The sequence below is a fragment of the Sceloporus occidentalis genome, unplaced genomic scaffold, assembly GCF_023333645.1.
Source record: "Sceloporus occidentalis isolate IW3139 unplaced genomic scaffold, rSceOcc1.0.p SCAF_12, whole genome shotgun sequence".
In the NCBI taxonomy this organism is placed as follows: domain Eukaryota; kingdom Metazoa; phylum Chordata; class Lepidosauria; order Squamata; family Phrynosomatidae; genus Sceloporus; species Sceloporus occidentalis.
Genome location: NW_028316992.1, coordinates 21,751,336 through 21,777,945, shown reverse-complemented (window position 1 = coordinate 21,777,945; position 26,610 = coordinate 21,751,336). Strand labels below are relative to the sequence as shown.

The 26,610-nt window shown below is 40.1% G+C and overlaps 1 protein-coding gene across 3 annotated transcripts in view; it reads left to right on the top strand.

Annotated features, from left to right (window-relative positions):
- The window catches only part of LOC149305369 (transient receptor potential cation channel subfamily M member 8), a 59,769-nt gene extending 34,809 nt beyond the window's left edge, over nucleotides 1–24,960 (top strand). For 2 of the 3 annotated variants that reach the window (XM_089477633.1, XM_089477630.1), the window contains exons 15-24: nucleotides 1,341–1,453; nucleotides 2,730–2,946; nucleotides 9,466–9,557; nucleotides 9,810–9,951; nucleotides 12,177–12,348; nucleotides 17,042–17,219; nucleotides 18,333–18,523; nucleotides 19,587–19,686; nucleotides 22,289–22,322; nucleotides 23,928–24,960. In XM_089477633.1, the coding sequence (XP_089333759.1) occupies nucleotides 1,341–1,453; nucleotides 2,730–2,946; nucleotides 9,466–9,557; nucleotides 9,810–9,951; nucleotides 12,177–12,348; nucleotides 17,042–17,219; nucleotides 18,333–18,523; nucleotides 19,587–19,686; nucleotides 22,289–22,322; nucleotides 23,928–23,978 (1,290 nt within the window). In that variant the 3' untranslated portion in view covers nucleotides 23,979–24,960. The remainder of the gene's footprint in view (nucleotides 1–1,340; nucleotides 1,454–2,729; nucleotides 2,947–9,465; nucleotides 9,558–9,809; nucleotides 9,952–12,176; nucleotides 12,349–17,041; nucleotides 17,220–18,332; nucleotides 18,524–19,586; nucleotides 19,687–22,288; nucleotides 22,323–23,927) is intronic. The other variant, XM_089477631.1, reaches the window with a different exon arrangement.
- Nucleotides 24,961–26,610: the final 1,650 nt, after the last annotated feature.

Genomic DNA, 26,610 nt, shown 5'->3' with positions numbered 1-26,610 from the left:
AACGTTTGCCCTCCTCCAGTCTGCTGGGATCTCTCCTGTTCTCCAGGAGTTTTCAAGTATGATTGCCAATGGCTCCGATATTACTTTTGCCAGTTCTTTTAATACCCTTGGATGGAGTTCATCTGGTCCCGGAGACTTAAATTCATTTAGATTAACAAGGTGTTCCTCTACTATCTCTTTACTTATTCTGTGCTGAAATTCCCCTATTCTGTCCTCTGCTCCATTATCCTCAGGTTGAGCACCCTTTGCCTTTTCTGAGAAGACTGAGGCAAAGAAGGTGTTGAGTAATTCTACCTTTTCTCTATCTCCTGTTAGCATTTTGCCATCTTCTCCACGCAGTGGCCCTACCGTTTCCTTCTTCTTCCTCTTGCTGCGGACATATCCAAAAAAGCCCTTTTTATTGTTCTTAACCTCTTTAGCAAGCCTGAGTTCATTCTGCGCTTTAGCTTTTCTGACTTTACCCCTACACATGCCTGCTATTTCTTTGAATTCCTTTTTCGTGATTTCCCCTTTTTTCCATTTCTTATACATGTTCTGTTTCAAACTTAACTCGGTTGAAAGTTCCTTAGTCATCCATCCTGGTTTCTTGAGACACCTCCCGTTTTTCTTTCTCACTGGAACTGTTTGAAATTGTGCCTTCAGTATCTCCCTTTTGAGAAAGTCCCATCCGTCCTGAACTCCTTTATCTTTTAGTATTTCTGACCATGGAATAGCCCTCAATACTTCTCTAAGTTTACTGAAATCCGCTCTCCTAAAGTCTAGGATGCGTGTCTGACTCTTCCTGGCTTCTCCTTTCCACTGTATTACAAACTCCAGGAGAACATGGTCACTTCCACCTAGTGATCCCACCACTTGCACCCCATTAACCAAGTCATCCTTGTTGGTTAGGATCAGATCTAAAATAGCTGACCCCCTTGTTGCCTCTTCCACCTTTTGGACCATGAAATTGTCTTCCAGGCAAGTGAGGAATTTGCTAGACCGTGAGGATTTTGCTGAGTTTGACTTCCAGCAAATATCAGGATAGTTGAAGTCGCCCATCACTTTATAGCACTTTGTGTTGGGAAAAGGTGCCTGAATGAGATTTGGCACATGAAAAGTGCTGTCCCTCACACCTTCAGGCCTCTGCTCTTCCCAGCTGGCCAAGGCTCCATTTTTAAAGTCTGTTTTGGCCTTGAATCTGATTAGTTTCAGGAATAGAAGTGTACTGCCTACCTTCAGGTGATGCTGAGGTCTTGGCCTATACTGTGAACACCCACCAATATGCTACTGCTGGAGGTGAAGAGTTTGGCTGTGTCAGGTACTGACCAGGATCCAAGTGAACTTCTGTTTCTGAATTGCAGAATTTTCTTTCAAAACAATGGTATGGAGAAATATCCAGAGACACCAAGAACTGGAAAATCATTCTGTGCCTTTTCCTTTTCCCCCTAATAGGCTGTGGCTTCATCTCCTTCAGGTAAATTATTCTTGGTTAAATTATCATATCACTATCATTTGGAACACTGAATCTTTTGTCTGATGTGTGTGTGTGTGTGAGAGAGAGAGAGAGAGAGAGAGAGAATACATGTCTATAAATATGGTATACAGATATCTTCTATCCAGGTTTGCTTCAGTTGCAGAGAAATGTCAAAGTACTAAAACAATGTTATTTCCTTACTAAATTATGTTATTGATTAATTAATTGAATTTGTATACTGCTGGATACTATATGCAAGGAGTCTTGCAGAACCTTTAATGCTAGCCAGTTGGTTTCAGCATAAGCTTTATTAGACTCTAGTCCACTTCTTTAGATGTATGAAAAGAAGCCACAGCAGACAGACATATATACAAATGCTGGCTGGTGTGGTGATTCAAGGTTGGAGGAGCAGTGTGACCTTTAACAGAAATGGTGATGGGATAATAGATACAGTCTTAATAGGTGGTTGAAAGGGTAGCTGGCAGGATAAAGATGAATGGCAGTTTTTCTCTGCAAACACAGATAAGTGGATAAACATATAGAGGGTAGAGAAAAATCCTCGACTTGTAAATGTCTTGTGTTGGGTGCAGAAAAAAACAAACAGTCCAAACATTGTCATATAAAAGGCAGCAGAGATTATTTGTGTACACACAACTGTAATAAAAACCTGCCTATTAATATTTACAATGTGTTAAGAAGCCACTTATGCAAATACTCTGAAATTTGTGAATATACTCAGACTCAGTTGTCTTCTTTGGTTTTAGCTCATTTACGATTTTCAAAGAGATAGTTCTATTAGTCTGTTTCAGCATTACCAAGGAAAGCATGTATATATGAAGGAGCAATGCAGCACCTTTGAGACTAATTGATATACTTTAGCATAAATCAGGCAGTCTTAAAGGTGCTGCTAGATTCCGTCTCTCTCCCCCTTTGCTTCCAGCTATGTTCCAGTGGTTGTGATGTGTAGGTGTAACCAGAGTTGCTGTTTTCTATTTTGGATTGGTCTTATAGATAAAGTCCTTTATCCTTTGCTCCCACTCTTGCTTCCTCGTTTCTTTCTTGTTTCCAAGCCCCCTTTTTATATATGTCCCCCATCCTATACCTGCTGGATAGATTGATTCAGAATAACTCAGTAATGGAACTGTGTGGACCAAATGATTCTTATTATATAGTATGAATTGTTGTTTTTAAACACTGCCTCTCATGGTATACTTGTACATTGTTTGTTTCAAGCAAGTTTGTTATTTGAAATGAGCTGTTCATTTCTCTTGAATAGGAAGAAGCCAATTGAGCGGAGCAAAAAATTGTTGTTCTACTATGCCTGGTTCTTCACATCACCCTTTGTTGTCTTCTCTTGGACAGTCATCTTCTACATTGTCTTCCTCCTGTTGTTTGCCTATGTCCTGCTTATGGATTTCCAGAAGTCACCCACCATGCTGGAACTGATCCTCTATGTGCTGGTCTTCATCCTGCTTTGTGATGAAGTGAGACAAGTAGGGAGTGCTTAGAAATCAAAAGGGTTTTATTTCCAGGGAGACACTGCCTGTTGCAGAAGGAAGTGAAGGTCCAGTGGGAGTTCATTTCCCCCCTTCCATCTTGATTCCCACACAAGTTTCACTGAGTACCTCAGAATTATACTAGATCATTATTACTGAGATTCAGTTAGCTAATTTAGCATCTTTAGCAATTAGGAATTTGCCACTGTTTCCATGAAGTACTAGTATATGAGGCCATGAAGTTTGTAGCCACATTCAGAGCTGTTCTGGTTAGTGATTACCATAGGTAAGGCCAGTGTATCAATAATGCTTAATCAAACCATTAGTGGGAAGTACATGTTTGAAAGAACTGGGCTAGGAGGGAGTAAAAATGCAGCCCCATAGCCTGATTTCAATCCTTACCTATATATTTAAGAGAACATGGGGCCTTTCACACTACAAAGTGATAGCTACATCCTATGAAATCCTGGAAGGAAAGGACCTTTGGAGTCCTCAGTCAGAGAATTCGCCTCTGGTGTCAAACTGTCAAACCCAAGGAGGATTTCATAAACTGATGCCATGGCAGTTAAAGAGGAATGATAGTCCTAAAACTGTGGAGTGTATAAGGGCCCCACATTTCTTAGCCACCATTAAAGGAGTTATATTTTCCAAATCCTTGGTGTTGCAATATTCTGAAACTGACAAAGATCTACAATGGAAAGGAACACAAGTTCAGTGTATTGGGCCCTTCCATTTGAGAATATCGTCTGAGGATACCCTTGAGGTGTAAAGTGCTTCCAGACAGGCTTTTATCTTCTACATACCCTGCCTTAAACATAGAACTTGGGGAAGGGATGTCATTGCTTATGCTCCTGTGTTTTCTTATGGCTTCTTCTATTTTGCAAAGGTTAAAAACCAGAATATCTATAAAGTGTCTTCTCATTAGTGGTACAAAGATCATCTAGCTGAATCACCATTAAATTAAAAGGGAAAAAAATTGGAACCTGTTAGTTTGCAATTCATACAATCCTTCCAGACTAGCCAGGCAAAGCAGAATAAATCAGGGGACCTAATTGCTCCTAGACACACTTTGCTTTGCAAAACAAGAGTTCTAGGTTGCTAAACAAAAATTGTATGTTGTTTATGAACATTGCGATAATATAGCTCTTGTAGTGGGTAATGTTAAGTATTTTGACTTGAAGGATTCTTGGTTCATTAACATCCTACTTCTGCAATGATTCACAGCCTGTGTTCCTGCTAGAATTTAATTAAAATCTATGTTGACAAAGCAAAACTAGTGGGTATAGACATATTCAGTGTTTCAGATGGCGCTTAAAAACAAGAAAGAAAAAATATATGAGGTCAGTAATAACTACTGAGTCTATGGACAAAATTAGAGAACCAAGACCTAGCTCTAATATAATAGCTGGCTTTAGTGAAATAGTTGTCTGATTGCTCCATTGCACAGCCAAATGAGTTTTCAATGCATTATGAGGCAACTATTTTCAGTGCCCTTTATTATGGTCTAGAAAAGTGTCTGGTCAGCCAATAGCATAATCAACAACTCGCTTAACCACAAGGCTGATGTAATGTGTTTTGGACTGTATGAGCTGCTTTTCAGCCAGACCAGACTTAAGTAGTTTTTGAACAAAGAGTAAACACTGTCAAAAATGTGGAAGTATATATCTGTGTAGGCCTCTGTAAGTAAGAACCAGGGCATGTGCCGTTCATAGCCCTGATAGGGATGTGGGATATGACTTGAGCTTTTCTGGTAGACTGTAAGGTGTTACTTTTGGAGAAATGTCTTCTGTTTACAAATCAGATTTCCAAATTATGTTTAATAACATTTTTGAAAATCTTTATGGTTTAAAGTTGTGGCTGCCTTGTTCCCTAATCATGTGCCTCTTTGCCAGGTGTGCATAATATCTCCAGCTAAAAATAACTCATCTTTTGTCATATTAATGCAATTTTTATTTACACTATTTATGAAACTTATTGGCTAGCCATTAAATAATGAGTGTAGTTGCAGTTGTTGCTGATGTTGTTGTGTACCTTTAATTTATGGTGACCCTAAAGTGAACCTATCATGGGATTTTCCTTGCAAGATGTGCTCACTGCCTTCCTCCGAGGCGCACAGAGTATAACTTGCCCAAGATCATCCAGTGGGTTTCCATGGCTGAGCGGGGATTCAGACCCTGGTCCAGACTTGTAGGCCAATGCTCAAACCACTAAACTACACTGGCTATAATCTCTTATTATAGAGCCTACTATAATCTCTTAATTAATTTATCCATCTGGATTTGGGTGTTAATGGAAAATAAAAATAATTTTCAGCTGAGAGGCCTATGGCTGAGCATGCAAAATACAGTAGCTATAAAAAGCTGAACTCTATTTTGCTAAAGTGTTAAGAGTATGTTGCCACATGTGATCTCTGGAGTCCCACTTTGCAGGAATTGTGACCATTTTTTAAAAATGCAAACGTACTGCTTTCAGAGCAGTCATCACTACACATTTTCTCAATGATGCAACTGGGGCTGCTGATCCCATCATGCTCTCTTCCTAGCCCTCCCTTAATCCTACCTCCTTGCCCTATGCCCTACACAGCATGACCTCTGGTTATTTTATTTTACTTTTTTATTCCTTCTCCCTATCCCCCCCCCCCCCCCCACTTTTCTGGACCTCTGCTACTGTGTTTTTTTTTTAAAACAAAAAATAGAAAAAATAAAGGGAATCAGGATGCTTAAGAATAGCGAGGGGGAGAGGAGGGAACACTGACACCATGTGACTGCCAATCTTGCAGTTGCCCCAGCAGCAACCTTTCGCATCTGAAGACTTGCACATTTGGGAACTCATTGACAGGTTTCCCCCATCCATGAAGAAGGATGCAGAAGCTATGGGTTAGACACAAAGCAATCTCAAGGTGGAGGCATCATTGTGCAATAAGTAATGCCAAAGCCATTATTTTTCTTCTGGTTTAATTGTGGTTTAGAAGCCACATCTATTAATCTCCTGGGATACTGAGATGAAAACAAACTGTAATTATTCCCATCTGCCAGTAGATGTCACTGCTCCATTATTAAATCTATGGCAAAAGATACTCTTGCACAGGTTCAAATGTTTTAAATCGCAGCTCATAACAAGAGATGGTTTCCTTGGGTTAGATTTGAGTTTGCAACAACAATGCATTAATTTGGTGTGAAATTTTGGTCATTGGGTTTGCTTGTATTCGTACCTGATACACCATGGGCCTTTTCAAAAGGCACACATGCACACACACAGAGACTTCTGTGATCCCACTTTAATTGCCATGGTTACCTTCTAATGGATCCTCCTGGGATTTGTATAGCTTGGTCAGAGGCACCAGAGGAGGAGTCTCTACTGAAGGTTTCAAAGGCCCTTCCCTCACCTACCAGTCCCAGGATCCCACAGGATGTTGCCATGGTGGTTAATGTGAGATCTGCAATAGTTCAGGGTGAAAAGCCCCAGATCATTGTTTCTATACATACAAAATGGTCATGGGCACATTGGCAATCTCATTGCACTGCAATTCTGCTAATATCTCTAATGTAGAAGTCTAATGTAGTTGCCATCTACCAAGTCATGTTAGATTCTGGGGAAATAAATTTACTTAGCAGGAGAATAACTTTACAAAGGGTATGCAAATTACTCATTTCATGAAAATGCTTCAGACTGTTAGATTGGAAGTAATTAAACAAGTGGGGTGGATGAAGGATAACTGAACATCCTGGCACAGTTGTTTTCTCAGTATGTCAGTATGTATAGAGCAAATATACCCCTGAAGACTTTGGGAAGCAGTCGGGGGGCGGGGAGGTATGGAGTGCTGCTGTTATCTTAGTTAGGCCTAAGTTTCCCCTGTTTCAACATAGCATTTTTGTTAAAAATGGTAGTTTTCCATAGTCTCCTGGGTTCACCATGAATGCTCCAGAAAATGTGTCACAGGGCCCGAACAGACAGGCCAAAATAAAGCTGCTTTGGGTCACGTCGGAGGTATGCTGTTTAAATGATGCACCCATCTTAAGAGGCCAGAAGCTGCTTTAGTGTAGCTTCCAGCCTCTTAGGACGCATGCAGCATTTAAACAGCATACCTCCAAAGTGACCCAAAGCAGCATTATTTTAGCCTGTCTATTCGGGCCAAGAGTTACGAGGCTCTTTCTTATGTGAAAAATGGTGGGTACTTGGTGACTGGTGATGAAGCAGTTCTCAAAAGAAACAGTGAGCTGTGATTTTTTTTAAAACAAAAATGCTAAACCAGTGGCAGGGATTTGATGCCTTGTAAAACCCACTGGGTGACCTTGGGCAAGTCACATGCTCTCAGCCACAGGGGAAGGCAATGGAACCTCCTGAAAAAACCTTGCCAAGAAAACCCCATGATAGGTTTGCCTTAGGGTTGCCATAAGTTGGAAGCGACTTGAAGGCACACAACAAGAATAATCTTAATTAAGGAAATGCTAATATTCTACTTTGGATATTTCAGAATAATTCACTCCCCACTCCCCACAAATACTACAGAATCTCATTCTCCATTTTTAAGGAGATGAAACAGAAATCTGTAAAAATAGGGAGAGAGTTTTTCTCCCCTCTCCTTTATGGATTTGAAGAACACTGCCAAAAATAAAGAATACCGAATATTGTTCAGCGATTAGATATGCATAGTTGTGAAGGAAAGTGCATCTAATGTAGAGAGTCAGCATGGTTCAGGGTTTGAATCCCTGATCAGTCATGGTAACCCACTGGTTGAACTTGGGCAAGTCACTCTCTCAGCCTCAGAGGAAGGCAATGACAAACCTCCTCCAGATAAGTCTTGCCAAAATAAGTCTATGATAGGTTCACTTTAGGGTTGCCATAGGTTAGAGATTACTTAAAGGCAAACAACATCATCATCAACAACAATAAATTCATCATGACTTAGAGACCATTCACACTATACACTTATATAATTCTGATTCCACTTTCGCTGCTGTGGCTGCATCCTGTGGAATCCTGGAAGTTGCAGTTTAGGAGAGGGGCCTTTGAAACCTTCAGTAGAGAATCCTCCTCTGAGGCCTCCAACCAAAGTAGACAAACCCCAGGAGAATCCCATAAGAGGAAGGCATAACAGTTAAAACAGTTAAAGCACTATAATTGTGTAGTGTGACTATTATTTTTAATGAGGTGAATTTAGTAACCCTCATTGCAAAGAAAGTAAACAAAGATTACAGTGTGAGATGTATGAGAAATTGATAGTTTGTTGAGTAATGGGAAAGCCACTTAATTGGCTGTTTCCAATTGATTTGTATTCTTTAGATATTATCATTTATTTTTATTTTTTTCATTTACATTTTCCAAGGAACTTTGAAGATAGGAGATCTTGAATGCTGGGACAGAATGAGAAAAATTGCTTAGTATGTTTTTCATTATCCAAAATCCATTTGAAATAACTAAGGCTGCACAGCAGAAACAATCCAGTTTGACACTGCTTTAACTACCATGATTCAATGCTATGGAATTCTGAGATTTGCAATTTTGTTAGATATTTAACCTTCTCTGTCAGAGAGCTCTGGTGCCATAACAGGCTACAAATCCAATGATTCCATAGCATTGACCCATGGCAGTTAAAGTGCTGCCATACTGCATTGTTTATGCAGTGCAGATGCAGCCTAAGATCATTTTTTCTTAGCACAACTACCAATATAACTAAGGTTACAATGCTGTACTACTTATATAGTAGTAAGTGCTTCATACTCGGTGGGACCTACGCCTGGGTAGATTTGTGTAGAATTGCACTGTCGCTGTCTAATTTGACATACGTTTACTCAGATATACGTTTCTTTGTATTCCATGTAAGTTCCTGATTTTAAGTGGGTTAAAGTATGTCACCTTTTGCAAACATATTTGGGAGAAACTTGCCCTCTGAACACAGTGGGATTTATTTGTTATTTGCCATCAATGCATCTTTGACCCATGGCAACCCTATGAATGAGAGATTTTCAAGAGCCGTGGTCATAAATTGTCATACTCAGGACCTACAAACATAGGGCTGTGGCTTTTTTTTTATTGAATCAATCCACCTGTAATGTAGTCTCCCTCTGTTCTTATGACCTTCCACTTTACCAAGCCTTATCATCTTTTCCAGTGGATCATGTCATTTCAAATGCCCAAAGTATGATAGCATCTGAGGAAGTAGACCTGTGCCAATGAAAGTTTATGCTATGACTTCTTTCGCACAATTAATTTCAAAGGTACTACAAGGTTAGTTTGGTCATCTTGACTTTTAGTGATAGTTCAGGTCTCGTTTGCTCTAAGAGCCATTGATTTTCTCTTTAGCAGTACATAGTATCCGCAGAGCAGGATTTCCTTCTCCATAAATGTTTGTATGCTGTCCATTTGTCTGTGAAGAGCTTTATTTCCCAACCATCTTCAGGAAGTCAGTGAAAGTCCCCATCATAAAGTTTCCATTATGACACTGAATTTGTGGTACTAGTGATTCACAACCTACTATACTTTTGTTTGGTGAATGTCTTCTTCTTTTTTCATTAGTGGTATATGAATGGTAGCAAGTACTTCTCAGATCTATGGAATGTCATGGACACCCTTGGGATTTTTTACTTCTTAACAGGAATAGTGTTCAGGTGAGTTTCAACTGATCACTGAGAATGTGCTGAGTTTTGTGCTTTGAGTTCAGCGGGAACATACTTGTAGGATGTGAGGGACGGAATGATGTTTGAAGGGATCAGACTGGAGTTATTTCATTTGAAATGTTGGGGTGCAGGGTTTAATCTGATTGAAATGAGATTATTAATGTGTATTTATTGATTATACATATATATTTGTTACAATACCCATTTTCAAAGTATGTGGTGTATATCTGTCTCTTTGCACAGGCTCCACTCTTCAAATGAAACATCTTGGTATTCCGGCAGAGTAATTTTCTGCCTTGATTACATTATTTTTACTCTCAGGCTGATCCATATTTTCACAGTAAGCAGGAACCTAGGCCCCAAAATAATAATGCTTCAGAGGATGGTAAGACATACAGCTGATTCCAAATTAAATTTTATATGCAATTGTTGTGGTATTTAAATTGGAGCACCTTGGAAGTGTCTCTATGTTAATAATTTAAAATAAAATCAAAAGGGCTAACTGCCATATGGTTTCTGCTACAGCTTCTCTTCCAATCTGTGTGGGTTGATATTGAATTCATTATCAGACCCACTGGGCACGAATTGTGCAGTGCCTTTCAGTCATTGGGTAACATCTTATTAGGTGATGTATGTAGGTGAAAATGTGGCTTACATGCTCTATGTCTGCTGTTGGATGGTACTCGAAAGGGCTATATTCTAGCGCGTTGCATTACATCTAACACCTCTCCCCACAACAGCTGTCAAGCCCTGAGAGTAGTTGCTGCTGCTGCTGCTGCTTACTAGTATGTGTGTTGGAGGAGGAGAGCAGGAAGGCAGTTCATACAAGAATGATGCGGCTGCTTTGGGTTCTGAGGGGAAGAAAAAGGAGGGTGCATGCCATCTTTCCTTTCCCCTCTGAGCCAAGACAGTAGCTTCTTCCTCATTTAAATTGTCTCCCTGCTCTCCTCTCCACAAGTAAGCAGCAGCAGTGGCACTTCCAGTATTTGACAGCTGCTGGATGAGAGGGAAGACACAGAATACATGGGTGGAGTGTTATGCACCGGGTTGATCTGGAGCTTGGCAATTATTTTAGATCTTTGTAATGTTTAGAAAAAGACATATTTACAAGTGCCTGAATGGGAAGAACAGTGCTGTGTTGCAGTACAGCCAATCTAGAGATAAAATTCTTGACAAAACTGAAGATTAAAACAAAACAACCCAATACTATGGAGATTATCTTGTTCTTAAATAGTGGAATAGAAGCAGGAGTTTAACTGTAATGACAGGTTCCTGCTGCACAACCCCATTGGCTTCTGCAGCTTTTAATGAATGGGAAAATCCCCTGAATAAATGTTAATTGTTTTGTTTACCCATTATTGAAGTTTGTACAATAGGTCATTCCTGGAGTAGTTCAGGGACTGAAGATCCTATGTGGTGTGAGTAGATGTTACTCCCTTCTTTTCCCCTCCTTGTCCCTGAACATCCATGGATATTCTGATGCTCAGAAGAGAAGCAAGTATTGTCTCTTTTCTCAAAACAAGCTTTTCCATGCCCTCCCCATCCTGCCAAAGAAGGAATGACTGCTTACTCAGAAGGGTGGTAGTCATTCCTTTTTTTTTAGCAGGAGGGAGGAGAGGGAAAAGGGTTTCTCTGTGCCACTTTCAGCATGCCAAAGAGTGCTTACTCATGAGGAGGCAGTCATTCCTTCTTTGGCAGGATGAAAAGGGGGAGGGGGAGAAGCAGAGATGAAGGAAGCGGGGTTAAGGTGGAACGAGGAAAAGAGCATGTAGGGACCCTCAATGGTGCAAAAACCCCTGCCACACTATTGAAGAGAAATGCAATATTAAAAGTTTCAAAACTTGCATGTTTTTGAGATCAAAGCTCATGCAGTAATCTCCTATAACAAAAAGGAAGGCAATCATTTGCTGAGATGATAGTTGTCAGTTGCCCCAGGGATGTTTCAAAGGTAATAACTAGTATGATGCATATGTATATGAGAGGTGGTAATCATGCGGCTGTTCAGATATTGTTAGACTACAACTACCAGAAGCCCCAGTCAGTATATCCAGTAGTAAGGGATTTGGGGAGCTGGAGGACTGTATGATTCCCTCCCCTGGTACACATAATGTTGTCTGTTTACTCTGAAAAGTGATAATTTGTACTGACGTAGAAATTCTTCAGAGTGTGCTGAACTGGTCCAGCTCCGATGCCTTAAATAAAGTCTTTGTTCAGTGTCCTTCCTTCAGTGTGCTCATATAGGCCAAGATCCTAGAGGCAGAATAACTCCAATGGGGGTGGAAGAAGAAGTAGCAAAGGAGAACAGGCTGCAGGCAATGAGGTGATGTGGGAGAGATGGCAGCAAAAGTTCTCCCCATGAGGAGATTAGGCTATCCTGCCAGGGAGTTGGCAGGGAATTTTATCTCCTTTTGCTGCTACACCTTGCTGCTGCTATTTCTTGAGTCACCAAAAACAGGATTTCATCCACAGAATTCAAAGGAGGTCATGTTTTTGCCTGTTGCTTGGGGCTGAGGTTGAGTGAAAACTAAGAACTCACTCACTCTCTACTTTGAATAACTAAGTAGAATTTGTGCGATATCCTCATGCTTATTTCTGTGTTCCCTTCCACAGCTGATCGATGTCTTCTTCTTCCTCTTCCTCTTCGCGGTGTGGATGGTGGCATTTGGTGTAGCCAGACAGGGGATACTGCGGAAGAATGAACAGCGCTGGGAATGGATATTCCGATCAGTCATCTATGAGCCTTACCTTGCCATGTTTGGCCATTATCCTACTGACATCGATGGTACCCATCTTGAATCACAAATCTCCAGGAACAGTAGTGTCATGTAGCCACTTCACACCAGTTCACCCAACTGGTTGCTAAAACTATTAATAGATATGGAGGTCGAGGCGGTTATAAGTAGCCAGGAATAGTGATGAGAAGGAAGAGATAAAAGTGTATGAGAAGGACAGAGAGGTAAGGGAGTCAAAGAAGAGAAAAGGAGAGGAAAGGTGAAGAGACTGGCAGGACACATTTACACATGTAGGCAAAAAATTAGAACTGGTTGCTAATTATTTTGAATCACACCACTGTGTAGGAACAATGGGTTGTAGCGAGGGTTGGAAAGCTTATTCTCACCATATTTGAGCTTCCTGGAGTGTTCTAGAAATATTTTCTAGAACACTCCAGGAAGCTCAAATAGGGTGAGAATGCTGTGCATTTTTTTTTTCCATTTTCTCCTGCAGTGTGGAAAAATTGCAGAAATTATTTGTCACTGCATGTGAGGATGAAATAATTGAGGAGTTACGTGCCTAGTGGAGTAAGTCGGGAGATATGTGTGCAGTCCCTAAAATAGCGACATGGACTCATAACCTGTGCTCTGTTTTACTGCTATAATTCAGATTTTTAAAAAATGTCCATCTGATGATGAGACATATTGAAATCAGGCTGATTTTCCAGAAATGGCTACTAGTGCTGAGAGACTAGTTTAAAGAGCTAGTGAGAATAGCAAGCCAAGTTGACAATAACCCCACAGTCAGTAATCTACCTGTGAGTGTCAGCACTGATGGACTTCTAGAGAGGGGGAAGCCCTTTGGTCACCTCCATTATCTTCTCCCTAATAGCAAGGTCAAAGTCTGCCTTCCCCAGCTCATTCAAGGTGTCTACTTTCCTTATGATGCCAGATTAAAGGCGGTCTTCTTCTTTTTAAAGTATTGTTATTTTTATTTATTTTAAAGATACAATAAAACTTACAGAAATTAAAAAGAGAAAAAAGAAATACAAAACCAAAAGAAAAAGTGAGGGGGAAAAAGCAATAAAGAGGGGAAAAAAGATGACTTTTTATCTTCCATATTGTAGTTATAAATTCATTTCATGATGTATAGTTTCCCTATCTACCATTGTAACAGTTCACATCTTCCAATAACCTACTTCTATTAATTATCAAAATCACAAGTCAACATTTTTTCCATAAACAATCATTAGGTGGTTTCAACTCTTCTCATCTCAATTACAATTAAAATCTTCCATCACTCTTTTAAATCTACATCTAATAAGACATCCATCCAATCATTTCGCATAGACATCTATAGTCCCTTTATATGTTCTAAATAATCTTCTAACATCTTGTAACAACAGTACATTATTTTAATTATAATATAAGCCAACATTCAATCCTTTTGACCACCTATATTTCCATTATCCTCCCATATACAGTGGTACCCCGGGTTACGAAAGTAATCCGTTCCGCGGAGCCCTTCGTAACCCGGAAACTTTCGCTAGCCGAAAAAGCCCATAGGCTTTAATAGCGAAAGCCGCGATTCCGGGTGAAATCGCGCCGAAAAGCACCAAAATTTCTTTCGCAACCCGGAATAACCTTCGTAACCCGGAAATAATTAATTAATTGAATTTCTTTCGTAACCCGGAAATTTCGTAAGGCGGCGCATTCGTATCCCGGGGTACCACTGTAGTATAGTTAGAACATTCTGTAGCATACATTACTTTGTAAAAAATTCATTTCATAATCATTATCTTTTTAGCATACATTTTCCCATTAACCCCACTTATATTTTCATTATCAATCCATATGTTATAATGAAAACATTCTAAAGGAACTATAGATCACTTTTTAAGGAATTCATTTTATGATCAATGACTTAAAGGCATAATATAATCTAAATCTGTTATCCATCAGTCTATTTTAAAACATAATCCATCAGGTTAACCCAATTTAACCCTTATTCTTTAATTTAATCTTCATTTTATATTTAACTCTTAATTGGATTTCAGGCAGTGGTTTAGAAAAGACATAGGCATCAACTATTGGATGAGGCAAAGAGGCAATCATAGTTGGCAGTTAATAGGCCAGGTGGCACCTCCCATGTTCATTGAGCTGCAGAAAGGTTTGCAAAACAGAGAGATGTGTTCTTGTTTTGCTAACTTCTCTCTCAGTGTAAGTAGGAGGGATTATTCCCCTTCCCTTCTCTTGAGCCTTCTCCAATTCATGTGTGCCTTTGAGGGCAGCAAGGTGTGACAATGCTTTTGTAGCCTCTCCATATTATCCACTCCCTGGTCAGCCTTTAAAACAAACATCAGGATTCCCATCCCTTTCATTGCAGATCCTGAGTTAGAAGCTGCCTGAAATCTAGTCAGGGCTTAAGGGTCCAAGCAATAGGCTGTGTTCAGGGAAGGACTGGAAATCAGAGGAAATAATAACATGCAGGAGTGAGAATGTTGCTTATGGCAACCATGAGTCCTGCCTTCATTTTTGCTTCCTTTGTATTTTGCAGCATTGCAATTCATGTAGCTACTAACAGACCACAGCCACACATATCTGCTACTATTCTCCTTCATCCTCTTTCCCTGCTCTTTTGATATTTGCAGCCAATAAATGATCTTTGCAAAACACTGGAAAAAATAATTAAAATACCTGCCAGTCTACCTTTACATGGCGATGGTCTTCCAGTTGGAAGATCGGGACCTCTGTGGTTCTCCAGAGGCCTGGAGCAACTGTATGGTTGTTGAAATTGAATGCTACTCAGTCAAAAGTTCCTTCCCTTCTTTTCCTGGTTCAGTATTCAACATTCTGAACCAAAGCATTAAACAGTTAGGTCACTTAACAGGTCTCTTCAGTTGTTTTTAATGAGGGAGATATTGATTTCAGTCCTAATTTCACTGAGCAAGGCAGAAAGACAGAGAAGAGGAAAAGGGCATGGAGAATAGCCCTTTAAAAGGAAATGGAGAAAATGTTGAGAAAGACTAATTGCTTTCAAGCACACCTGAAAAGATGAGTTAATTTTTCTTCCACTGGTGAGATTGCAAAGGAGGCCTCAAAAGCCATTTACTAATTTAAAAAAAAATATTTTTAGTGCACACCTGCAAAACCCCACTACTTCTAAACTGTGTTCTTTTTTTTTTCTGTGTTCTGTGCAACTGTGTTCTGTGTTCTGTGCAACTGCTGAGCTTTGCTAACTCCTTCATCTTCCTGCTTTCATCACTGCCCCAGTGTTGCTGCTCTTGCTCAGATTGCCCACCAGACACAAAACAGTGGAAAGAGAAAGGAGAGGAGAGATCACCAGCATTGCCAATTTCTGGGGAATTCCCTGGAATCCGGGAAATTTAATTAATTTCTTTCCAGGGATTTTGACATAATATTCCAGTAAATATTGGGGAATTCTGGGGATTTTGGATTTTGGTAAAACATTCTGGGGAATATCTTCGAGGCTTGTTGGCAACACTGTTGATCGCAAAATGTTCCTTTTTGCAGTTGGCCAGCCTGAGCCACATCAAAGGCAAAAACAGGGAGGAAGAGAGGTGGGATGCACTTAGGGTTGCCATAAATCAGGACCTCCAAACCTGGACAAATTTAGGACAAAATTATGAAATGTAGGACATTTTTTTAAAAATGGAGACTCCATTAAAAAAAAAGTGTCCTACATTTCATAATTAAATCGCTGGCGGCCCCGCATGCTCCTTCCCGGCCTCTGCGGAGGCTTCGGTCTCTGCAGAGGCCGGGAAGGAGGGCGCGGTGCCGCCGGCGATTGCCGGGGCCTCCCCTCCTTCTCGGCCTCTGCAGAGGCCGGGAAGGAGGGCGCAGGGCTGCAGGGAGGCGGGGAGGGTGGCGTGGCTGCGCGCAGGAGTCATCGCCTCCCCCTTCGCCTCCTCCGCCCCAGGCCTTGCTGCCCTCCTCGTCCTCCGCGCAGCTATGTGAGGTGGAGGAGGAGGAGGGCAGCGAGGCCCCACGGGTTGCGGCGCAACCCCACTGCAACCGGGGTTGTCCCGGTTTTTGGCGGCACCCGTGACGGGAGCGGGCAGGTGCCGCCAAAACCGGGAAAATCCCGGTTGCAGCCGGGTTATGGCAACCCTAGATGCACTAGTAATGGCAGAAGTTACCTTTGCTGTTGTTGTTCTCCCTCATCCTTTTACCCATCTCCTTTGATATTTGCTGCCAATAAGTGCTCTTTGCAAAGCACTGGAAAAATAATTAAAATACCTGCCAATCTACCTCTACAGGGCAATGGTCAGAAAATGGAGGATTAATCCCTCTTTCCTCCTGCCCCATGCTTGTGCCACTTCCTGTCCTGGATCATTTCTGCAGAGCATGTGATGTGCTGCATAAATGAGCCAGGTGTCCCAATGGCTTGGTGGAGAGGGGTGAGACCATTGTAGAGACTGAACTCAGCACTTATAAGTAAAGACAAAATAAGAAGTAGAATTATTATTGAGTTGCTGATGACCCTAAAGAAGGGATAGGCAATGGGGTATCATTCAGATGTTTTGGACTAGAAAACCCAAGTCTCCAGATATTTTTAGGTTGCAAAACCTCAATCAGCATGGTCAAAGGCTTGTGGAAGTTTTAGTTCCGAACATCTGGAGGTGACCAGGTTTCATTCTCTGGATTCTCTGACAATACATCAATACAAAGGGAGTGCTTAAATATACCAATGCTTCTGAGTTTCAAGAGTCTTTTTCTCCCTATCTCCTTCTTTTATGATAGGCACCACATATGATTTTGATCACTGTACCTCCATTGGAAATGAATCCAAGCCATTGTGTGTAGAGGTGGATTCCAATAACCTGCCACGATTCCCAGAGTGGATCACTATCCCATTAGTGTGTATCTACATGCTATCAACCAATATCCTCCTGGTTAACTTGCTAATAGCCATGTTTGGGTATGTATTAGACTGGTATATCTCTATGGAGTGTGTTAGCTTTGAGATTTCCTCAATCCACATATCAGGGAATGAATGGATGAATTTTTAAATTATATTTTAGTACTGTAGTTCAGTATTTTATATTATTGGTATAGTTATAAATGTTTTATTCTGTAACTGTTTGTAAAGCACCACTTAAGCACCACTTAAATGATGATAATAATAATAATACAGTCCTCCCTATGAATTCACGGGGGATCTGTTCCGCCCCGCCCACCCCATGAATTTGCAAAACCACAGATATTCAAGCCCTATAGGTTTGAATGGCTGTGCACCACAGGCGCATGCACCATTAACTTCAATGGAGGTCGTCCCTCCGCAGATAATCAAAACCACAGATCTCAAGTCTGTGAAAACAGAGGGACGACTGTAATAATGCAAGATGTCAGATCACATCATCAACACTTAGGATTCTCAGATCTCAATGCCTGGCTATAAATCTCAGGGTATGCCTCCTCAGGGAAAGGGGAGGAATTTCAGGGCAAGAGACCTGTCTTGAAAACTTTATGTATATGTATTTTCCCCATTTGTCAGACTTGATGTTTGCATGTATGTGTGTGTTTTAATCCAAATGGTGTATTCTGTGTAACAGTGGTTGTTGCTTAAAGCATTACGCTTAATGACATCACTCTTCTTGACATCATCCTTGGGGAGAAACCATCTGGCTTCCGAAGACAGATTGGGGCTACAGCAAACACATGTTGTGATCCCAATCCACCTTCAACCCAACCAAAAAAGGATCTTATCTGCTCCTTTTTCAGCCAGGGAAAAGCCGGCTTAGTCGGCTGTGCCACAGCCCCATGACAGCTTCATGACACTCTGGTGTGATGTGCTGTTTTATGTATGTATGCTGTATGTTAATGAATTTAACATTTTTAACTTCACACGTTGTTTAATTGTGTTTTATATGACCTTTCTATCTATACTTTTATGGAAGTTTTATATTTTTAATCTGTATTGCTTTATTAATATGTTGTAAGCCTCCTTGAGTCTCATAATTGGGAGGAAGGTGGAACATAAATTAAAACAACAACAAAAACTAATAACCTTGTGTGTTCACCTGTCTGGCAGCTATACAGTTGGATCAGTTCAAGAGAACAATGACCAAGTATGGAAATTCCAGCGCTACTTCCTGGTTCAAGAGTACTGCAGTCGATTAACTATACCTTTTCCTTTTGTCATCTTTGCCTATATCTACATGGTCATGAGAAAACTTTTAAAATGCTGTTGCAAAAGTGAATCTAAACCACCATCCATTTGCTGTAAGTTACGCAGTATACTAAAAACTACTAAAACTAAATGGGAGGGATAGGCTCTTTTTTTTTACAAAGTCTTTTTATGCCTGCCAGTACTCCACTTCCTCCCTGTCCTTTGTCTAGCTGGAGGTTTTTTTAGTATCACCAGCACTGGAAATATGGTGAAGTAGGACTGGAGAAATAATAATAATAATAATAATAATAATAATAATAATAATTTGTTTTATTTATATACCGCTATTCCAAAGATCATAGCGGTGAACAGCAAGTAAGCTAATTAGCAAGTAAGCTAATTAAACACATGCATTTGGTGCTGGATGACACCAGTATGTCTGTAGCAAACAATGCAACAAATCTTCACCTAGGACACCATGGCATTCTACTTTAGTCAATCGTACTGCTGCTGTGTGTGCCTTCCTATAACAGGCAAAGTAAACAGCAGCTGCTTCCAAAATCTTTTACTGACCATGTGTGAAGAAAAGGAGAAAAGAGATAGATAAGTCTTCCTCACCAGCTATGCCCAGCAAGTTTTAAAAAAGCATTGACCTATACATTTGGCCACCAGAAATACAAATCATAAAAAAGTGGAGGCTGGTGAAAAGTCATCCCTGGATGTATTTCGAAAGAAGCATTCAACTAGTGTCTAGAAGGTTCAAGCCTTATGCAAGGCTTAGCTGACTCAGTTGTTTCATTTCACAAGTGGATATTGTTAGATCTGAATAAAAATGGCTTCTGAAATAAACCAAATTGCTCTTTTTTTGTGGTATAGGAGCCTAATCCTATTCTGTGTTCTTTCTGCCTCTAGTGTCAAATTTTCTGTTAATGAAGTAGGTGTGTTCCTGTATTTCTTTTAAATATATATCTGTATTGGAATTGAGATATTATGGCTATTATGCACATTTCTGTCTGAGTAAGCACCATTTCAGATAATGGGACTTACTTGTAAATAAGCATGCACTGAACTGAGCTCCAAGAATATCACATCTTCATCCTGAAACTCTTTTAGTTGCATACCACTGATTTATGTTTATTGTGTCAATAAATCTGGTGTGCATTTTATGTCTTGAAGGTTCAAGAAATGAAGATAATGAAACACTGGCATGGGAAGCTGTCATGAAAGAAAATTATCTAGTCAAAATCAATACGAAAGCTAACGACTCATCAGAAGAGTAGGTTGACTTCCTTTGTCTTTCCCACCCATTCACACTTAATGTCATATAATTTTATTCTGAAACTTACACTGGAGATGGGGCAATGTATTATCTGTTGAGCTGAATACTCTTAAAGCCTTCAACTGATTCAAATATATTGATTATATTCTTTTGAAAAAAAAAAGAGACAAAAATGAACAGTAGTAATTGTGATGCTAATAATACATTACAACTTGTAAAACCTCTGATACAAAATATGGGCCTTGAGGTTTACAGTAGACAACCACTACAAATTAGCACTGTACCAAGAAGGAAAGAAGGAAGTTGAGTTTATGTAATAGTGGTAAAATAATATGACCTAGAAATGGAACGGACAGCCACAGTTTTATGTGTACAGTGTTGGGCTGTTACATGATTAAAGAACTTTTAAGTCATTGTACATGTTTACACTGATTCTCCTCTTGATTAGATTCACATTGGGGTAAAAACAATATTGCTTAAGCAAGAATCACACCCATCCCCAAAGAAGGGAAGTAAAGTGTGGACCTATTTTATGTTCCTGGAGCTGCCTAGGTGATTCTGAATTCTCCAGTTTTTAATTTTAAAAAAATCCACAGACTTTGCACCTACAAAACTAGGTGGTTTTGCCACTTTTTGGAAAATCCTGAAAGTAAAAAGCAGCCAATTTTGTTCACTTTCTGTGATGGTTAATGTCGGATTAATGCTCAATGCCCCTGATGCATATGAAAATGATCCTGCTTTTGCAGGATTTTTCCAGGATTTAAATCCCATTTCTGCACAGGATTTGGGCACTTATCCTCCCATGTGATAAACTCCACTGATGGTTCACAGTATTAATAAAGAGGCTGACAAAGGCCTACTATCTGCATCAAAGAGAGTGCAGAGGTGAGAAGAATTCTTTGGTCTTGTGAGCATACAAAGCTACCTGTATCTGCCTATCTGTCCTGTGTGGTCTATGCTTACTAACTGCAGCTCTTCCGGGTTTCAAACAGAGATATAATGGACTAGGGATAGCTAGGGTTGCCATATCCCGCCTGGGGGCGGGACTTTCCCGGTTTGGGGCGTGGCCACACGGTCCCGCCCCGGTTTGGCCCCGCCCCCGGGACACCCCCCCCCCCCCCACCGACGCCAGGCAGGGAAAAGAGCCTCGCCTCAGCAAGGCTCGTTCCCTGCTTGGCCTCCTCCGCCGGCCAGGGAGGCGGCCTGGGAGGGCCAGGGGAAAGGGTCTCGCCTCGGCAAGGCCCTTTTCCCCTCCCTTGCCGCTTTCCCCGCCAGCCACGGAGGCTTCAAGGCAGGGACGAAGGGTCTCGCCTCGGGGAGACCCTTTTCTCCCTGCCTTAAAGCTTCCTCCGCCTGCAAGGGAGGCTTCAAGGCAGGAGAAAGAGCCTTTCTTCTTCTTTCTCCTCCTCCTCTTCTTCTGTCTCCTCTCCTCCTCCTCTTCTTCCTCCTCTTTTTCCTCTTCTTCCTCCTCCTCCTCTTCTTCTCCACCTCTTCTTCTCCCCCTCATCCTTCCCCTCTTCCTCCCCTTTTTCTTCCTCTACTAACTCTTCTTCCCCCTCCTCCTTTACCCGTCCTCCTCCTCCTCTTCTTCTTCCTCCTTTTCTTGTTCTCCGCTTCCTCCTCCTCTGCTTCTTCCACTCTTCCTCCTCTTCTGGTTTTTGGCCAGAAAGGGAAGCACATTTCTGCCATCTGTCTAGGAATAATGCCAAATGTCCTCCATTTTTATCATGCCTAAGAAACATACATTTATATGAATTTTTTTAAAAAAACCATCAATTTTGAGCGTCCTCCATTTTTTCAAAATGTGTCCTCCATTTGAAAATTTTGTCCTACATTTGTCCCAGTTTGGAGGTCCTGACTTATGGCAACCCTAGGGATAGCTCCTTCTGCAGCCAAAGCAAATGCTCTTACAAATGCCCCCCTTCCCATTTTACTCCTCATTTTCTGCCATTTCATGATATTGGCTGTCAGACTGGCTAAGTCTATAAATGAGTGAGGCAGGGTATAAAGTGACTGAAATGCCAAATACAGGAAGTTAAGATGACGAAGAATGAGGTCTTCTTAAAAATCCAATTTTGGGGGATAAAATTTAAGACACACACCTAAGTACAAATGTGAGTTTCTTGATTGGTGTGTTTTAGGAGATTATCGCATGCAAACATAAGGCGTCTTACCCCTGCTGTCACTTACAGGATGCAGTTGGAAATTATTGCACAAAAAATACTGCCGATGCATCAGATGGGCTTGGCCACAAGGAAATTTTATGGGATTATGGCCTTAATCATAATAAAGGATAATTCTATATACTGAAGCAGTGGGAAGGCATCTATTTTGTGGTATATAGTAGTCACTACCAATCCTTTTGTGCCAAGAATTGGCTAGCTCTTGGGCAGCAGGAAGAGGTTTCCTAGTTTTTGCCTGGGGTTTGGATGATTATAATTGTTATTCTCTGCTGAATAGGTTGCTAAAAGGTACAGAAAATTACCAATGAGAATGCTATCTTTATTTTATAACTTGTATTGCCAGATGTATACCCTCATGTTAAATGAGGACATCCATAATCTACTTCCCTTCTGATGTTTATGTTTTTTTTCCACAGAATAGCCCAGCAGTTTAGACAACTGGATATCAAGGTATTTTATTGCTATTATTTATGTGTGGATTGATTTCCAGGATACCCATAAAGATCTCAAGTGTGTTTAAAAGTGGAGTCATTCTGATCATATAAAAGCTAACATACATCAGGCCTCCATATATATATATATATATATTTGTATATCTGTGGCTTTTTTGCATACTTATTACTAAAATGCAAAAGATTATTGGCTTTGTGGTTTAAAAATTCTATCATTATATGATTTTAGTATCTTGTATATTTGTAGTATCAAAGCACAACAGGCACTTTTTTCATCCTAAATTACATTTTTTTTTGTTTATATGGCAGCTAATTTCTCTCTCTCACTGTCTTGTTTGTTTGTGTATTTACAGATACACTGCCAAATTTGACCTAAATCTAGTTCCTATTTCCTACCAGAATAGATCCACTGAATCTATTGGTGAATTCAATCTTTCTGTAAAATACATTGATTCATTGGGCTTACTCTAGTTGAGACCAGCAACAGGATTTAGTTCTTTAAATCTTATAGGATTTGTTCATTGGTTGAATTATATTCAGCTGTAGAATTTTCTTTGTAAAGTGCTAATACTGCCACCTGTACTGAAACAGTAACAACGATAACAACACTTACGACCAAAATTCTGCATTGCTGCCTTAGTTAATGCGTAACTAAGCAGCCACTTCAAGCAATGGAGGTCTTTTATGCTGGATATTGGGGCACAGCAAGAGGACATTTCCAACCTCATCCTACTAGTGAGCAAGGCTGCCACAAGTAGAAGCAACACCCCTCATTGCATCACAAACTGCTGGTGGGAGGGAAGTGGAAATGCCATGCTACTGTGCCCAGTGGAACAGACCTCCATCATTTTGAGTGGCTCTGTGGAGTTTGAGGTGGAATTTGGAGGGCATTTACAGTTGTGGCAATAGTGCCACAATCTGTGCCTGAAAGGTGCCTGAATATGGAGCAGTTACAGACTAAGTCAGGCTACAAATCTGTAAGTACAACACACGATAGCAGCCCACATTAATAAAAGGAAGAACAAAAAGAAGAATATGTACTTTGAATGATCAACTTTCTTGATGGGCATCTTGGTAGAGGCACCTTAGGCAAGCCCTATACCTTCATCCTTATTCTTTATTTTTACTGTCAGTGATGATACTGTGTTAGTTGATAGGGCAGTTGTAAGGATTAATAAAGCAAGGCAAGCAATTAGAATACTTGGAATGTGCTATATAAGTTGTTGTTGGTCCTCCTCCTCCTCTTTATTTATATGCTGCCTTTCTCTCCAGCTGGGACCCAAGACAACTTTCATAACTCATTAAAAACTTTGCAGAAAATGCTGTTTTCTGTGCAAACGTACTATGTGTGAATTTTGCACAGAATAAATCCCAAAATACAAAGATTCCTGTTAGTCCAGGATTCTCCTCAACATGTTTTTCAACTATTTTAAAAAAGTATTTCCATCCCTAATATGATTGTCCTGGTCCAGCACCCAGACTACTACACCTTACTGTCTCAGGAGAGTAACCATTCAGGAGAATAGTTCTCAGTTTAAAAATGTTTTTTAAATCATATTACTTTGTTGAACTTTAATATGATACTTTTTTTTACATTTTAAAGTTGAATGATATGAAGTGTCTTCTGAAAGATCTTGCCAGCAAGCTCAGATGAAAGCAGCCTGGATCTAAGAGGACTCTTCCAGCAGTGTAAACATCCATAGTGGAGGAACATGACTTGAACAAACAAGAATTATCAGTTTCTTGTTAGATGGGAAGAAAGACTTCCATATGTTCTCCTCCCCCTTTTCTTTTTACTGAAGTGAATTGTTTTGAGGGTAACTCTTAAGCACATTTGTTTAAATGAAATGTATCATTTAAAAGTGGAAGTATGAGGGGAGTGCTGAAAAGTTCCTGGCCCAACCAAGAAGAGAATGACCTAGAACCACAACACATACATGCTATTCCACATATTGACCCCAAAGTTTGACACTCTTGGCACATCATTTCTCAAATTTCTTTAACCATGTTTCATCAGCAGTGTTGAGTCATTGCAAAAAATTATTACAAGATTGATCAAATGTTGCAAAATCAGCTTGGAGGTATCCATTCAATTTCGTTTCTAGTTAGCATTCAAACATTTTGGCACCCACTTGGCTGATAGCCTCTGCATAGCCAACTGCTCATGAGTTCTCAGGATATTTCTAGTGTCTCAGCAAGTGTTTTAGCTGAGATTCACCTATCTGGTAACCTCTCGTCTTGATTTCTGCAATGCACTCTACATGGGGCTACCCTTGGGCTATGTTTGGAAGCTTCAGTTGGTGCAAAATATGGCAGCCAGGTTGGTCGCTGGTAAATCCAAATTTGACCACCTATTCTAAAATCCCAAAATCTCAAAATCTCCATGCTGAAAGTTGGTATACCACTTCTTCACAGCTGAATATGGGGGAAGGGGGCACTTGTAATTCAATTTTGCATCATACATTCTTGGATTTTTTTTGAACTTTCCTTCTGTAGGAGCAGGAACTTAATGTCAGCCCAGAGTTCTGCACTTAAAAATTCCACACTTTTCATTGACATGGTTCTATCAATGATCTGAAAAAAGTCAGAAATTACAGCTACAGTCCTGAAAATTAGATGTTTACAATACAAAAGAACATTCTTTCAAGAAATATTGACAAAATTGTGGTCAGATTTTGGGAAGTGGGTCAGTCTGAGAATTTTTACATATGTTCTCCTCCTCCTCATACTGAATCTTGGTGTTAATTTCTACAGATGTTTGCCCTTTGGTGTCTAAGCTGACAGAAGTTTTAACTTGATGGATATCTAATCATCCATAGCTAAGAGATATATGATCAGGCAACTATTCATGTCAAACCATGGCAGATTGCCTTGGTTTCTGAACAATTATTGGAGTGTAGTAATAATGATAACCGCTACAGCTAAACAGCTGTATCCTCACAGATATTTAAAGTTGTTGTTGGAGAATGTGACAAGTGGAATTCAGAGGAAGTAAATGGATCATGAGCAGCCATGCTATTAGGCTTTATAACCCTTGAACCTCTTTCAGTGTGAAATGCTATACTTCAATCCCTTTCAGTGTAAAATCTCATCCCTAGAATATTTGGATTAAAAGTTCTCCTGTGAAGGGTCCACAGTTTCACTTACCTTTGGGTAAACACCCCCCTCCTCTACTCTTCACATCTGCAATTACTATGGAAATAAAAGATGAAGCCTCTTCATCTGAAAGAATGAATGAAACTGAATGAAACTGAAAGAAAAAAAAAACCCAAAATTGTGTTGCTTGCTATTAATGGTGCTGCTAAGATTCGGAAAACTTCAAGAACAATTGAAAACCAGTTTGGAGATAATGAAATTTTTACAATTTGAGCCAACTAAATTGGCTAGATGCAAATAAGACGAAAACCATTCCATGTTTTCAGTGGTAGTCATGGGTGCTCATATGAACACAAAAGGAAAGGATGCAGAACCATATCTCCAAAGTACCTCTTTTTGTTTGATGACAGAATACTTGTACAAGCATGACCAAAAATCTTGTATCGGTACAAGAAGAGGTCAGATGATGGTGATGATAATTTATTAATTAATTTGTAAATACTATATGTATCTTTCCTTTCTGCCTTAAACTGAGGTGCTGTATATCAAAGTAATCTATACAAAATATGAATTTCCAATTATTCTGGTGCAGGTGTAGACACAGGCGCACCCATGTATACACAAGGTCTACCCTGTCCAGATGAAGATACACGCTATAGTGAAGAAACAAGGGAAATGTGTTGGGAAATTAATCTGTTTCTTTTAAAGAGCTTTGCTTGTTCTTGTGGGTTCTGAACTTTTATCATTAACTACCTGCAGGACATTGCTCATTAGGACATGTACAAATTCAAAATAAGCAGAAGCTTTTGGGTTTCTTTTGCTGTCTACTACTTCATGTAAATGTAGTTTGATGTTGTCTGTCTGTAAAGATGCTAGAGTACTGTGTTTACTCCCTCACTACAGCCATTGGCATTACATTGATTTAAAAAAAAGTGGGTCAGAATGAATTAAACTATCTGAAGTTAACAACTGTGATCTGATGTCATTTACTGGGAAGAGGCATTGTATTTTGAAAATCTCTAACTAGACAGTTTGAAGGTTGTTTCCTGACTATTTTATTCTAAAAGCTCAGGAGTACTACTTTTCCCCCAGGTATTGCCCTAAAAAGGTGACATCGTTCTGGCACTTTTGAGTATGTAATAGGGAAACTGAACTGTTCTTTAAAAAGAAAGTTTATGTTGAGCCACTTT